Source organism: Mus musculus, chromosome 5 (genome assembly GCF_000001635.26).
Source record: "Mus musculus strain C57BL/6J chromosome 5, GRCm38.p6 C57BL/6J".
Taxonomy (NCBI): domain Eukaryota; kingdom Metazoa; phylum Chordata; class Mammalia; order Rodentia; family Muridae; genus Mus; species Mus musculus.
In genome coordinates, this window is record NC_000071.6 from 103815972 (window position 1) to 103829089 (window position 13118).

The following is a 13118-nucleotide window of genomic DNA, read 5'->3' on the forward strand; positions in this document are numbered from 1 at the left end:
GTCCATCTTGTCTGTTCGGTGTGATTGATGATTTACTGGAGAATTGGGCTGTTTGGGCCTTGCAGAGGCCTATAGAAGGCGGGCGGTTTGCTTCATGTAGCAGGCGATGAGTAGACTGTTCCCTTCGCCATCGCTACATTGTTTTCTCCAAATTTGAGTTTTAGGAAAATATCGTTTGCTATAAAGCCTACATGGTGTTGCTGTAAGCCACACAGCTCTAATGGTGAACGTTTCTTCTTAGGACCCTCTGCACGTCAGTCCTGCAACCCAGAGCCAAAGTGAGTGACCGTCTGCCGTTTGTGTTGCTTACAGAGCAAATCCGTGCTCCTTTGTTGTGGTTTGTTTTTGTTTTTAATAATTGTTAACCGATTTGGCAATGATACACTCAAAACAAAACTCAGAGCCACTCTGTAGGTACTGTATGAAGTAAGCTGTTTTCATTAAATTCTAAACAAATACAAGTTAATATTACATGGCACATTTACTTTTCTTTTTCTTTACATCATGGTACATTTTTTTTAAAAGATTTATTTATTTGTTTTATGTATATGAGTACACTGTTGCTGTCTTCAGACATACCAGATGAGGGCATCGGATTCCAGTACTGATGGTTGTGAGACACCATTGTGGTTGCTGGGAATTAAACTCAGAACCTTTGTAAGATCACTCAGTGTTCCTGACTACTGAGTCTCTCCATCCCTTATGTCTTGTTTTTCAAGACAGGGTTTCTCTGGCTGTCCTAGAACTCACTTTGTAGACCGGGCTGGCCTCTAACTCAGATCCACCGCCTCTGTTGGGTTAAATTAGTGTGCCACCACACCTAGCTGACACATGGTTAGGTTGACTACAACTCTTGGAACTGTATTTAAGGATAAAGTATTTAGCCCATCAGTGGTTTCCTATAGCATGAAACCTGACTCACTCAGCTGTCTGATGCTGGGAGACTGGGCTGACAGTTCTCTGGTTAATGGAATGCTCCTGTGAATAATAATGTGGCCTCTGTGGCTATCAGATGAGCACAACCTCCATTGCAGAGTGTAGCCTGCAGGCCAGTTTCATCTCAACTCAACACAGGCGAGAGCCACTTTAGAAGAGGGAGCTTCCATTGAAAAAATTGCCCTGCCAAACTGGACCTGGGGGGTGGGTAGGGGTGGGGGTGGGGGACGGACTGTAGTCATTTTTTTGACTGCTAATTGATGTGGGAGGACCCAGCTCACTGCCAGCATGCCACCTGTGGGCTGGTGGTCCTGGTGCCATAAGAAGGCACGTGGAGCAAGCTGTGAGGAGCACGGTCAGTAAGGTGTGCTCTTCTATGGTCTCTGCTCTGCTCCAGTTCCTGCCTTGAGCTCCTGCCTTGACTTCCTTGAGTGATGTGACCCTTTTCACTCTAAGCTGCCTTTGATCTTGTTGTTTTAATCACAGCCATAAGGACACTAACTAAGACAGCATTCCTGTCTTAGTATGATAGCAAGTCAGTTTATATTTGGTTTGTTTTTTTGTTCCTGTTGTTTTGTTTCGTTGTTTTTCTGTTTTTTTGTTTTGTTTTGTTTTTGAGACAGTGTTGCTCTGTGTAGCTCTGCCTGGCCTGGAACTTGTTTTGTATGCCAGGCTGACCTTGAACTCACAGAGCCACCTCCTTCTGTCTCCTGATTGCTTGGATTAAAGCTGTGTGCTACCACTGCCCAGTGAATTCTTTTTAAAAAACAAAAAACAAACAAAAAAAGCCAAAAACAACAACAAAAAACCCCACTGAGCCTATTGTACCAAAACATATGTTTCGGAATATCTGAGTGTCTTGCTTCTTATGTCTGTGCTTACACAACATGGCTGCCTAAAGATTTCCAGTTTGCATTGGCCAGGATACCTTCCCATCAGAGTCCTTGTGAGTTCCTGGCTCCTGTAGCTCTAGATGTCTAGGCCACAGGACAGCAATTTGAAAATGTGAGAGCTGCTGCCACCATGAGGAGAGAGTGGGTAACTGCAAGTGCAGGAGGGTTTAAGAGTTGCTCACCCAGCATTGGTCCCCTGACCCTGAGTCCCTGTGTGGACACATCAACGGCCTTTTGGGTACATCAGGACAGTCCTTGGGGATGAATCTCTCTGTGGCACCCCTGTGCCATGTCCCTGAACTTTCTGTCCTGGATCCAGTTCTGTGAACCTGGCTCTCACCCCTCTTCCTCCTGGCCACTGCACACCCAACCTCACCTGGGACACACCCGGGGCTTAACTTCTCCATCTCTCCACATGGGCTCTTCTTCTTCCTGAAGGTCTTCCTGCATCCACACTGCTGGCAGAATCCCACACGTTCTCTCTGATTTAGCCATTGTAAGCTTTCCACAATTGGCCTTTGGTCATTACTGGTAGACTATGGAATCTGAGGACAGTAAATTTACATAATTGCCCCATGTACTTACCTCAGACTGCCCTAGGTAGTGGATGTTTGTGGGCCTGTTTCGTGTCCCTCGGGTACCTTTGCAGAATGGGACAGATGTCTGTATACATATTGGTCTCTACCAGGCTGTCTATAAATAGCAGCTGAGTGAATGAATTATACTATGGGAGATTGACTCCAGGAGGGACAGATGTGGGAGAGAGGCTATACAAAACAAACAAGGATGAACCTGAGAGTCAAGCCAGGTATGATTTGAGAACAGAATTGTCATGGAGCACCCTTAGGGGCCTAATCAATTGTCATCAAGAACAGAAACTGTCCCCCGCAGTTATGAGCAGGATGGGTGCCACCTCAAGCTCTGTGCTCTGGCTAAAAGTCCGTTGCTGCCGTTTCGTTTCCAAAGAAGCATTCTCTTTCATGAGACCATAAATGCTGCCCCAAGCGGCTGCATCAAGTGCAGATTGGTACTGCACCTGGGTAACGGGGAAAAGCTGACAAGAGGGAACTCAGCGAGTGGTTGGTTGTATAAAACTGTTTCCATGCTGTTCTGACTGCATCTTCCTCCCCACAGAACAATATGACACGCCTTCAAAAACCCACCCCAATCCCCAGCAAGGAACCTCGTAAGTAAAAAAGGGAAAAGCAACCTTTGTGTATTAAAATTTGATAATATAGCGTTCAAATTTCCCCTGTAAGCCCATTATGTAGACTGACCCCCCCTCGCTCTCAGCTAATGAGTTCATAAAAGGGCTTCACTGTAGAGGGCAGAAATGACCCCCAGTAATGGCCAGTTGAAGGTTTATGCACTGTCGTAGAATGTGCTGAAGGGGTTTTCTGGAAAGAAAGGTCTTGAGCTATTATTTATGCATTGACCATGGAACTCCAAAGGCTTTGGCTTTTAAAATTTCAAACTTAAGTTACCCTAGCTCTGGAAATTAAATTTGGGGGGGACTATGGGATGAGATTTTCTGCCGTTTTCCAGCCTATTTATTGTCAGTATCCTGTTCTGTTACCTGCTGTTCTTATCCAGGTCAGGCACCTCTAAATGTATTCAGGGATTTTGGAACACTTAGTCTTCACGTTATAGGTGTTTCACTCAGCATTTTGACCCAGTTTGTTTCTTTAAAGTAACCAATTACTATTTCCTTACTGCTTGCCCCATAAGTAATTGCTAGGGACAGAGGGAGGCTAGCTCTTCAGGCTTTCCCCTCCGTGTCTGTGATGTCACCAGCACACTGACTGGTTAGATGGATGTTGCAGATGCTCTCAGAGTTCAGAATCCTGCCCCAGGAGGCCAGAGGAGGGCGTTAGATCCCTTGGAACTGGAATTATAGGTGGTTGTGAACCACCATGTAGGTGCTGGGACTTGAACTCTGGAAAAGAACTGTTGAACTCTTGGTCCTCTGGAAAAGCCACCAGTGATTTTTATATGCTGAGCCATCTCCCTAGCCTGTTTCTTCTAATTTTTTTTTTTTTTTTAAAGCTCAGTTTTTGTTCCTTGTTTTGGGGGAAGGGCATTGCCAGAAAGTGTCAGATGAGTTGGAGAGATTATTACATGTCACTGTCGGAGTGATTCTCATTTCAACACAGAAAGATGAACAGTAGCCTAAGAGTTTTGATAGATGAATTTTCATCTTCTGGAGGATTGTGAGTTGCTTGTTTTTGTCTTGTTGGTTTTAAAATATGTTTTATTTTTGCTTGATCAGAATGTATTTTAATGTGCTCTTGGTGGATGAGGGGTTTTCCTTGTTGATGTCCTCTATTTGAAAAAGACAAAACTCACCAAACTTATGTTACTTTGTTTTCCCCATTTCTGTTTTGTGTTGTCATGCTTTCTGGCAGTTTTGAGTCACTAGCTTAGACTATGGAAGAGCTACTAGGGCCAAGGACCAATCTCATGGGAGTCTGTGATACTGCCCCAGGCTACCAGACTCTGTCTGCACTTGTCTGTGATGGTTGGAGATTGAGGATCAAGCCTTGGTCATGGAAAAAGGTCTGGGCCATTGCATTGTGGCATCCAGGAGGGCTCACTTGGATCAGCAGAGTAGTGGCATCTAGGGCAGGAAGTGGCTGTGTCTGCTTGAGAGTGAAGGATGAAGGGTTGGCCGGCTCCTGCACCCCAGAGCGGCCTGAGAGGGAGTGGGCAGAAGTCACTTCTCTGTCTGTCCATCACACGCAGCCCTGGTGTCCTAGCAACACCATAGCAACCATGGAAATCACAGAAGCTCTATTGCAAATGTACTTACACCTCCTGATGGGGTCCTCTAAATAAAGACTACTCATTCATTTTTGAAACGAGTACCTGTAATGGTTGTCAGGGCAAGGTAAAATCAGGACTGAGGCAGTCAGGTGGGTGTAGAAAGAATGTACCAGAAGTGCTGCAGAGGCTGGGTGGATGGATGATAATGCGTGATTCAGTAGTGCTATGGGGCAGTTCTCAACAGTTGGTATGGTCTCATCACAGTTGGTATGGTAGGTTTCTTAGTGCTGGTGGCTAATTTGATCGGTGACAACCTTGAGTCTCACTAATGTAGCTGAGCTCTTTGAGTGGCAGGGTGGTTGTCTAACATTCCTGGAACACCAGAATTGTTCATTACAGGGTTATTTATGCTTTGGTTTGAAAGGGAAGGGCAACCTACGTCTTGCTATCTCTAGAAGTAACTAATTCTAGAGTGAGGCCCTACTCCCTACCTCTGGGTCTGTAGTACCTCTTGCTTCTGTCTAGTCTTGGGTGCAGGAGCAAGCACAGTGGTAGCCGAATATATGTGAGTGCATGTCTTCTGCTCTCATTATTTTCCAGCGAACCCTGTCTGCTGGTAACTGATTAGCTATGGTATCAGTACTGTTTGCCTCCAAGTTCAGGGGAGGGTATGTTTGTTTAGTGACACTTGGCTGTTGGTCCACTTCCTTCCCAAGATGTGGATCTGCAGTTGCCGGACAACACAGAATGTTTCCTAAGGTTATCGTGTCCCGTGCAGTTCCTTGCCGGGAGCGCAGGGCACTTGGCAGCCCCTCAGGAGGGCTGCAGGACTCAGGCCTTTGACGCTGTAGAGCTTTAGTGTACATCTCAGGGATGAGCGGGTGGAAGGGTGCATACTTCATTTATTTAGTCATTGCTTCAACCCCTGCTTTGAGTGAAGGAATAAGAGACAGGGACTTCAGGGTTACCTGGGGTTGAGTGAGTTAATGGTAGCCAGGGGTAGTCTAATTTTTTTAAGGGGGGGTTAAATAACATGCGTGTTCATGTTGTCTATTGCTAGTGTGTAAGTACCTTGGTACAGAGGGAGAGCCAGGAGTCGTTTACCGTGCTACCGTTCCAATCAGCACAGCGTACTCACATGCCAGCTGGAAGGCTCCGGCCTTCCCTGGCCTTCTGGCACTTCCTTGTTTTCTGTTTTGTTCCTCTGCGGTGCAGGGGATGATGCCTAGTTCAATGCTCCTGGAAACTTACACCCCAAATCCCGACATGTCCCTTAGAATGAGCTCCAGTGACACAGCTCCCTGTACCTGGTGATCTAAATCGTATTAGTCTAAGAAAATTCACTTTTCTCTCCTGCCATTTTATAGAAAGTTGACTCCTGTAGTTTGACGGTGTTTTACTTGTGCATTCATTGACAGCTCTACCCGAGAAATGTGTTGCTGGCAGATAGCTATCATTAAAAAGAGATGCCGCCCCAGTACTTCAGGGACACACACCTGTGCTGTCTTGTATCCAGTGACGGATTTTTGTGGTTGCCAACACTGCTTAGTGTGCTACAGCTGGCTTCTTTGAAAGGGGACACCTTGTTTTCAAGTGACTGAGAACCTGGGGTCATGTTATATACAATGACCTCATTACATAGAGAAGGAAGTGTTTTAATGTGTTTCTGGAAGAAAACTAGAGATTGGCAGTGAGGGGCAGTAAGGAGCCCTCCCCCTGCTCCCTCCTGCTCTACCGTTGCCCTTCCCTCTCCATTCCCTCCTCCCTCCCCTCCTCTTCCTCCCTCTTCCCCTCCCCTTCTCCCCTCTTCCAGCCTTTAGTGGCTCAGGATCTGATTTTTTTTTTTTTTGTTTATGTTATGATCTCTCCTTTCTTTATAATTCGTAGCCTCCCAGGGTTTCCCACAGGCAATTGTGGCCCATATTTCTCTGCCCTATTTCCAAAAGGAACCCGAAGCCAGAATTAGTGGGTACTGTAAAGCTATCATCACAGGATTGGAGACAATTTGGTCTGCATTATGAGACTGGGTCTCCAAGAGGAAAATGCACCAATGCCAGGCCTTGCTCAGGAGGCAGAGGCAGGCAGGTCTCAGTGAGTTCAAGGCTAGCCTTCTCTGCATAGTGAGAATCTGCCTAAAGACCAGACAAGCACACAAAGCAACAAATGTCTGACTGCATTATAAACTTGGGGAATTCCAGCTGTGTCTTGGAGTTCAGCTTCCTCCACTCCCCATGCCCCCAAGTCATTTGGAGGATGGAATAACGTACTGTGTTTTCATACCACGTTTGAACACGTAGGGTGTGAACACATGAGTGCATCAACACACCTACCACCATCAGGACTTAGCAGTTACAGATAACTAAAATGGTACTAAAAATTAAGCCAGAGGTGAGCTTATTTTAAATAGTTTTGGGGATCTTGTTTGTTGAGAATTTGGGCAGAGATTTCATTGAAAAAGCCATTACTAGGTAATGGCAGGAAAGTAAGACTCGTGTCTGTGTCTTCACACTGTAATGTTGGGGTGACTCATGGAAACAAGCCTGCCAGGGCCTGCCTGTCCAGAGGAGCGGGATGCAGTCACACAGGCGCCAGGGCTGTCTGTAACGTCTATGTGCAAGCTGACTTCACCGCTGCTGGAAATGTGGTCACACTATGTGCAGTCCAGAGTTTTCTGGAACATTGTCTCTCTCCCTTTTAACAGCATAGGTCTTTGGGGTTTTGTTGTTTGTTTGATTGTTTGTTTTGAGAATCATATATAGTTCAGGCTGGCCTGGAACTTTTAGCCGAGGTTAGCCTTCTGATCCTCTTGCCCGTGCCTCCATCCCCCTCCCCCCCCCACCTTCCGCCCACCCCAGTGCCAGGGTTTCAGGCATGTGCCACCATGCCTGTTTTATTCTTGTTTTCATTTGTCTGTCTGTCTGTCTGTCTGTCTATCTACTGTGTATATGAATGGTGATAGTGTGGCGGCTAGAAGGCAGCCAGCAGAAGTTTGTTCCCCTGCTTAGCAAGTACCTGCTTTTACCCTCTGAACCATTTCACTGGCCTTTGTCTAAGAGCGGATTTCTCTCTGTGGACCAGACTGGCTTTGAACTCAGATCCTCCTGCCTCAACCTCCTGAGTATGAATTGTAGGTGTGTGCTACCATACCTGGCCTGGCTAACTTTTTATTTCTTTATCAAAGACATTTTACGCACAGATTTAGACCATGGGAAACAAATACTGTGTAAGTGGCACCAGTGTCTTACTTAAGTGATTGATGCCATCTGACCTTTTCTGATGGAATTCTTACATTTTAATTTTGTAGAAAGCCCTCAGGCCCCTCTTCAGCAGCCCTCCTTCACAGAACGCTGTTCCCACTTCAAAACGTCTTGAGTAGCTTTTAACCCAGCAGACAGGTTTTATTATTGATTCTCATCCTGTACAACTTCCAGAGGGGGAAATCTGTAGAACTTTCACAGTACCTGCTATTTCCAAATGAGCTCAGAACTTCTCGTGTGCCTGGACTTGCCTTAGGAGAGCATATCTGTAGTGGTTAGGTGTTATTCAGTAGCAAGGGGGACACATAAATGGGATTTTGATTCTCTGCTGTGAGTGGACGCATAGTGGGATTACAGGATCATTTGTGGTGCAGAAAAGTTAAGGAAGATTAGTTTTGTACAAAAGAACCCGGTAACTAAGAGACGGTGTCCCTTTATATGGTTTTTTTGGGGGGTTGTTAATACTGAATACACTTTACCAACTTTGCCAGACTTCCCCCACCCTGCAGTGAGTTATACCTTGTGATTTTCTTTTTCTCCTAAGGTAATACCTTTTATCTCTTGCTGTGTCTCCTTGCCAACCCAACCTAGCAGCAAACTCGTTGAGTGACTTTTTTTTTTTTTTTTTTTTTAATACCATTCTGATGGCCAACGGCCAGGTTCCATGACTGAGGGCTGTGTTTTTTAGTCATGGTAAAATAGGAATTTGGTCTCCACTTGGTAAACATTGAGAAAGATCTTCAACTTATAAGTAGCTAAAATTTTCTGTTCTCTCTCTCTCTCCTTCCTTCCCTTTCTCTCTCCTCCTCTCTCCCTCTCTCTCTCCCCCTCCTTTAGTTTTGTTTTGTTGGTTTTGGTTTTTTGAGACAGGGTTTCTCTGTCTGGCTCTGACCTCAAACTCAGCGATCCCCCTGTCATCCTGAGAGCTGGGGTTAAAGACGTGAGCTACCATGCCCAGTTTCAGTTTTCATTTTTTAAGAAAATGTACACAGGAAGAATATTAGCACATGTGCTGGTGGAATAACTCCTTGGTGGCGTTGCCACATCACATGGTCATTGGTAAAAAGCCCAGTTTAGTTCCATAATTTATCTCCTCCATGGCTTCCTCCTTCAGAGAGCTACAGTAAGAATCGCTGCTCAAAATTCCTGAGAAGGTATTTTGAGATCTACTGAATGAATTTTAATTTGCTTCCTGGAACATAAGCAATATACAAATAGATTTTTTTCTGTTTTACTTACAACTTTGTGTGTGTGTGTGTGTGTGTGTGTGTGTGTGTGTGTGTGTGTGTGTGTGTGGTAGCTATGCTTGTAAAATTGGAGAGAAATGTGAGAGACAGTACTGGGCACCCTTGATATTTGGGATCTCTGAATGGAAGGGTGGGTGCTTAGATTTGAGAAAACATGCGCAGTTTAGAAACATTTTTAATATTAGAATTTGTCCTAAGCCAGGGTGCCTAGAAATGTGTAGTAATATAAATTTTGGGAAACAAGCTGACTCCCCCCCCCCCCCACCAAAATTAGTAGTGCTAAGATTGAGATATACTTTCAACAGGGCCATTTGCATTATTAGCTAAACTAATGGGAACTTTGAGCATTGATTTGTATCCAAGTGACCAAAAGAGAATGATTTTTTGGGGAGGAGGTCTGTGACAAATTAATAGTGTCCTTTGGACAAAAATGAAGAGGGTGTCTTGAGGGTTTTTGTGCTTGCTTAGCACTGTTTAAATACCTCACTTCCATTGGGAAGCAGCATAGATAACCGCTTATTTTACTTCTGTCAGAGACAATGGAAGAAGGTGGTTCAGGGTCATTTGCTGTCTGTGTATTCCCTTCGTCTTCGTGTGTGTGTGTGTGTGTGTGTGTGTGTGTGTGTTCGTGTGTGTTCGTGTTCTCCCTGAATAGGAGTCGAGGGCAGGTAAAAAATGCCTGCCAGAAGTTGTCTGCAGGGTTCCAAACAGGTGGGATGTTCGGCTTTTGCATTGTCAGGAGCTTGGCTGACCTGATTTTAATGTTAAGTGGTAAAGCTTGAGTTTCTAGAAAATTGATTTAAGCAAGCAAACAAAACAAGTCTCCAGCTTATCCCTGCCTCCCCCCAGCCCCCATGTTCTATAAAGTTATTCGTTCTCCTAAATTCTCCACTGTCTGTCGCTTCTCCCCAGCATGCTGGAGGACGACCTGCAGCTCAGCGACAGTGAAGACAGCGACACGGAGCAAGTGAGTGTTGAATTCAATGCCCTAAATGCCCGAGACCGTTCCTGCTGCTGTCCTAACCTGTGTTTCTCTTCTTTCTGGGAACTTCGCACCCTTCCCGTGAATGTCCAGGCCACAGAGAAGCCTCCATCCCCACCTGCACCTCCCAGGTACTGTCTGCACACTTCTCCCCCAAACTATTGCCTTCCCTCGCAAACTACAGGAGAATATAGTCCTACTAAGTGCCTTGTGGCTTCTTGAAAGGCACAGTGTGTGGTCACAGCTGAGAAGTGCCATTTTTGTTATTTTAAAACTTGACTCAGCTGGTGGGAGGTTGCTAACCCCATTCAAGAGGAAGAGCGTTGTTTTGGATGCCTTTGAGCTGTGGGGTTGGAGAAGTGACTTGGTAGAGTGATTGCCTTCCAAGTGCAAGGACTCAACCTTCAGCAAGAGACTCAGGTGTGGCTGCACAGTCTGGGAGTGTGGAGACAATGGATTCCATGGCCTGGCCTAGTCCATGAGAGACCTTGTCTCAGAACCAGAGGTTGGTTGAAGAAAACACTAAATATCAGAATATCAACTTCTGGCCTCCACATGCATTACCAAGTACACATGTATGTGTTCACACTCATGCTCACACACACACACACACACACACACACACACACACACACACACACACACTGAGCCAGGTGTGATGAGGCATACCTGTGATCCTTGAACCTGGGAGATTGAGGCAGGAAGACAAACAGAATGTTAGAGGCCAGATGGGGTATGGAGCTTAAATAAGCTTTAAACATAGTCGACCATTGGCTTTGTGTGACCAGCGTTTGAAAAGTCAGAGGAAGGAGCCCATGCACTTGTGAAACTAATAGAAAAGCTTGTCTTCAAAATCAGTAACATTGAATTCTTCCAGTAATTGTTCCCAGTGTTTCTGATTGGTGGGTTCTTTTGGAGGGGGAGAGATATGGGGGCAGGGGTCAAACCACTGCTTTCACCTTCAAATGGAAGAGCAATGCTCTGTGTTTGGGATGTAGAAACTAATTTTTAAAACTATTTTATGGTATTTTCCCCTGGTACTAGCTATACTGATTTAAGATAGAAAATACCTGTCTCTCATAGTCAAAGACACAATCTATTTTGCGGCCTTGCAAGGTTGTCAGTGACTTAGAAAGAAGGTCACCAGGAAGAATTTGAGTGTCCAGGAGCGATGACGTGGTTAAACTAAAGGAAAAATTAATTATATAGCCCACGGATTCCTATATGCAGCCTGTCTATTTATACCCAATCTTGTTAAAATTTCGTGTGGCTCACACTGACTCATAAAATATGACAAACTGGTCATAGGTGAAAGCTGAGGGAAAGGCACATGTGACAGCAGAGGCCAGGAATAAGCTAGAATCAAGAGTGTTCTTCACAGCTGACTCCGTGCTGGTGGAGTCCTGTGCAGAGGGGAGGTCCTGGGACAGTGCTTGCTCTAAAATGACTCCAGCCAGTGACTTTTATTACATTCTTATTCACCATTTAATAAGGGTTTATTTTGTGACTATTGTAGGTAGGTTTGGGAATGTTGAAAGATTTCTGCTTTAGCTCACAGCATTTAGGGCAGTTTTTAAGATTGCATATGGTTTGAAACTATATCTAGCCTCAATCCGTGTGTCTTCTCCTTGGATTAGAGTTAATGGCCTACCTGTAAAACCTGGACTTGCTCATGGCCTGCTAGTCGTAAAGAGTTGTATAATTCTACCAGGAACCGTGACTGGGTGCTTTGAGCTCACCCGGCCAACGAACACCCTCTGTCATCAGTAACTGTTGGCTGCTGTATAGTTAGGTCCTATGTAGAGAATACGGGGGAGGGTTGTACGCTAGCTTTTCTCTTATGCTTTCTCTTTTGAGTTATCATCTAGAGTAATCTTCATGAGCCACATAGTAAAAATTTTAGCTTTTGTGGGATACTTAAGCCTCCGCTGTAACTGCTTACCTCTACTACTGCAGCAGGAAAGCAACCATGATGCCCTGTGAGACAGCTGCAGGCAGTGATAATAAAACTTTATTTAGGAAATCGGGCAGGCTGTCTAGGCCCTGCTTTTGATATTAGGCGCCTGGCATAGGTATTGTTTGTAGTTCAATGCATCTTTCAGGAGGGGAATACCAAAAACTCCTTCCTCTCCTGCTATTACCCAGTGACCACGATTCTAACACCTTGGCCTCTGTCCACTGGATGACAAGCCTGCATTGATGCCTTTACTGTCTGGGAGCAGATAGATAGGCATAAGTGATAGGGGAAGAAATCCTGTGTGCGTAATCCTCTAACGGTACCCTCCTGTTGCTTTGCAGCGCTCCGCAGACACTTCCCGAGCCCGTGGCCTCAGCACATTCCAGTAGTGGGGAGTCAGAGAGCAGCGAGTCAGACAGTTCCTCAGACTCTGAGAGTGAGAGCAGCTCCAGCGACAGCGAGGAGGAGGAAGAGAACGAGCCCCTGGAGACCCGGGCTCCCGAGGTACTGCGCCCCCTCCAGAACGCTATGCAAGATGGCAGGATGCTGGTTCGTCAGAGCTGCCCACTGAGCCGTCCGCTCATTGGTGCTTTCCCATGGTGCACTTCGCTGTTCAGCAAGTGCTTAGCGGTGGAGACGCTGGGCAGGCCTGACCGGGGCCTCTCTCTGGCTCCACATGCTGCTCCCTAAGAGTGTTTGCAACCTTGTTTTCTTTTGAAAAGGGAAACTTGTTTTTAGTTAAGCAGGTTACCGTATCAGTGTCGATGATAGCTCTTTGAAGATTCAGGATTCTGTAGCTGAAATGAGAGAAACAGGAGCTAGAAACAAGTCGGTTCTGTCTTTGAAGCACTAAAAGCCATGGAGTACATTGAGAGATAGCAAAGTGCACTGCCGGGGTTGTCCTGCCCTGGGTAGAGTAGGGACAGCCAAGTCTGTCATCACCCACACTTTGGAAATAGCATAAAGATAAGCAAACAGTGAGACTGGAAGTCCCGAGGATGACATTTCCCTGTTCCAGAAACTGTCTGAGCCGCATGGAACTCTGAGCTCGTGGAAAGGGAAGGAAGCGCTACTTATTTTTTT

General features: G+C 45.7%; 1 protein-coding gene across 3 annotated transcripts in view; it reads left to right on the forward strand.

Annotated features, from left to right (window-relative positions):
* Nucleotides 1-13118, forward strand: part of Aff1 (AF4/FMR2 family, member 1) — a 162961-nt gene that overhangs the window by 123610 nt on the left and 26233 nt on the right. For all 3 annotated transcript variants that reach the window (XM_006534801.4, NM_133919.4, NM_001080798.2), the window contains 5 exons: nt 242-278; nt 2964-3015; nt 10009-10063; nt 10172-10209; nt 12377-12539. In XM_006534801.4, the coding sequence (XP_006534864.1) occupies nt 242-278; nt 2964-3015; nt 10009-10063; nt 10172-10209; nt 12377-12539 (345 nt within the window). The remainder of the gene's footprint in view (nt 1-241; nt 279-2963; nt 3016-10008; nt 10064-10171; nt 10210-12376; nt 12540-13118) is intronic.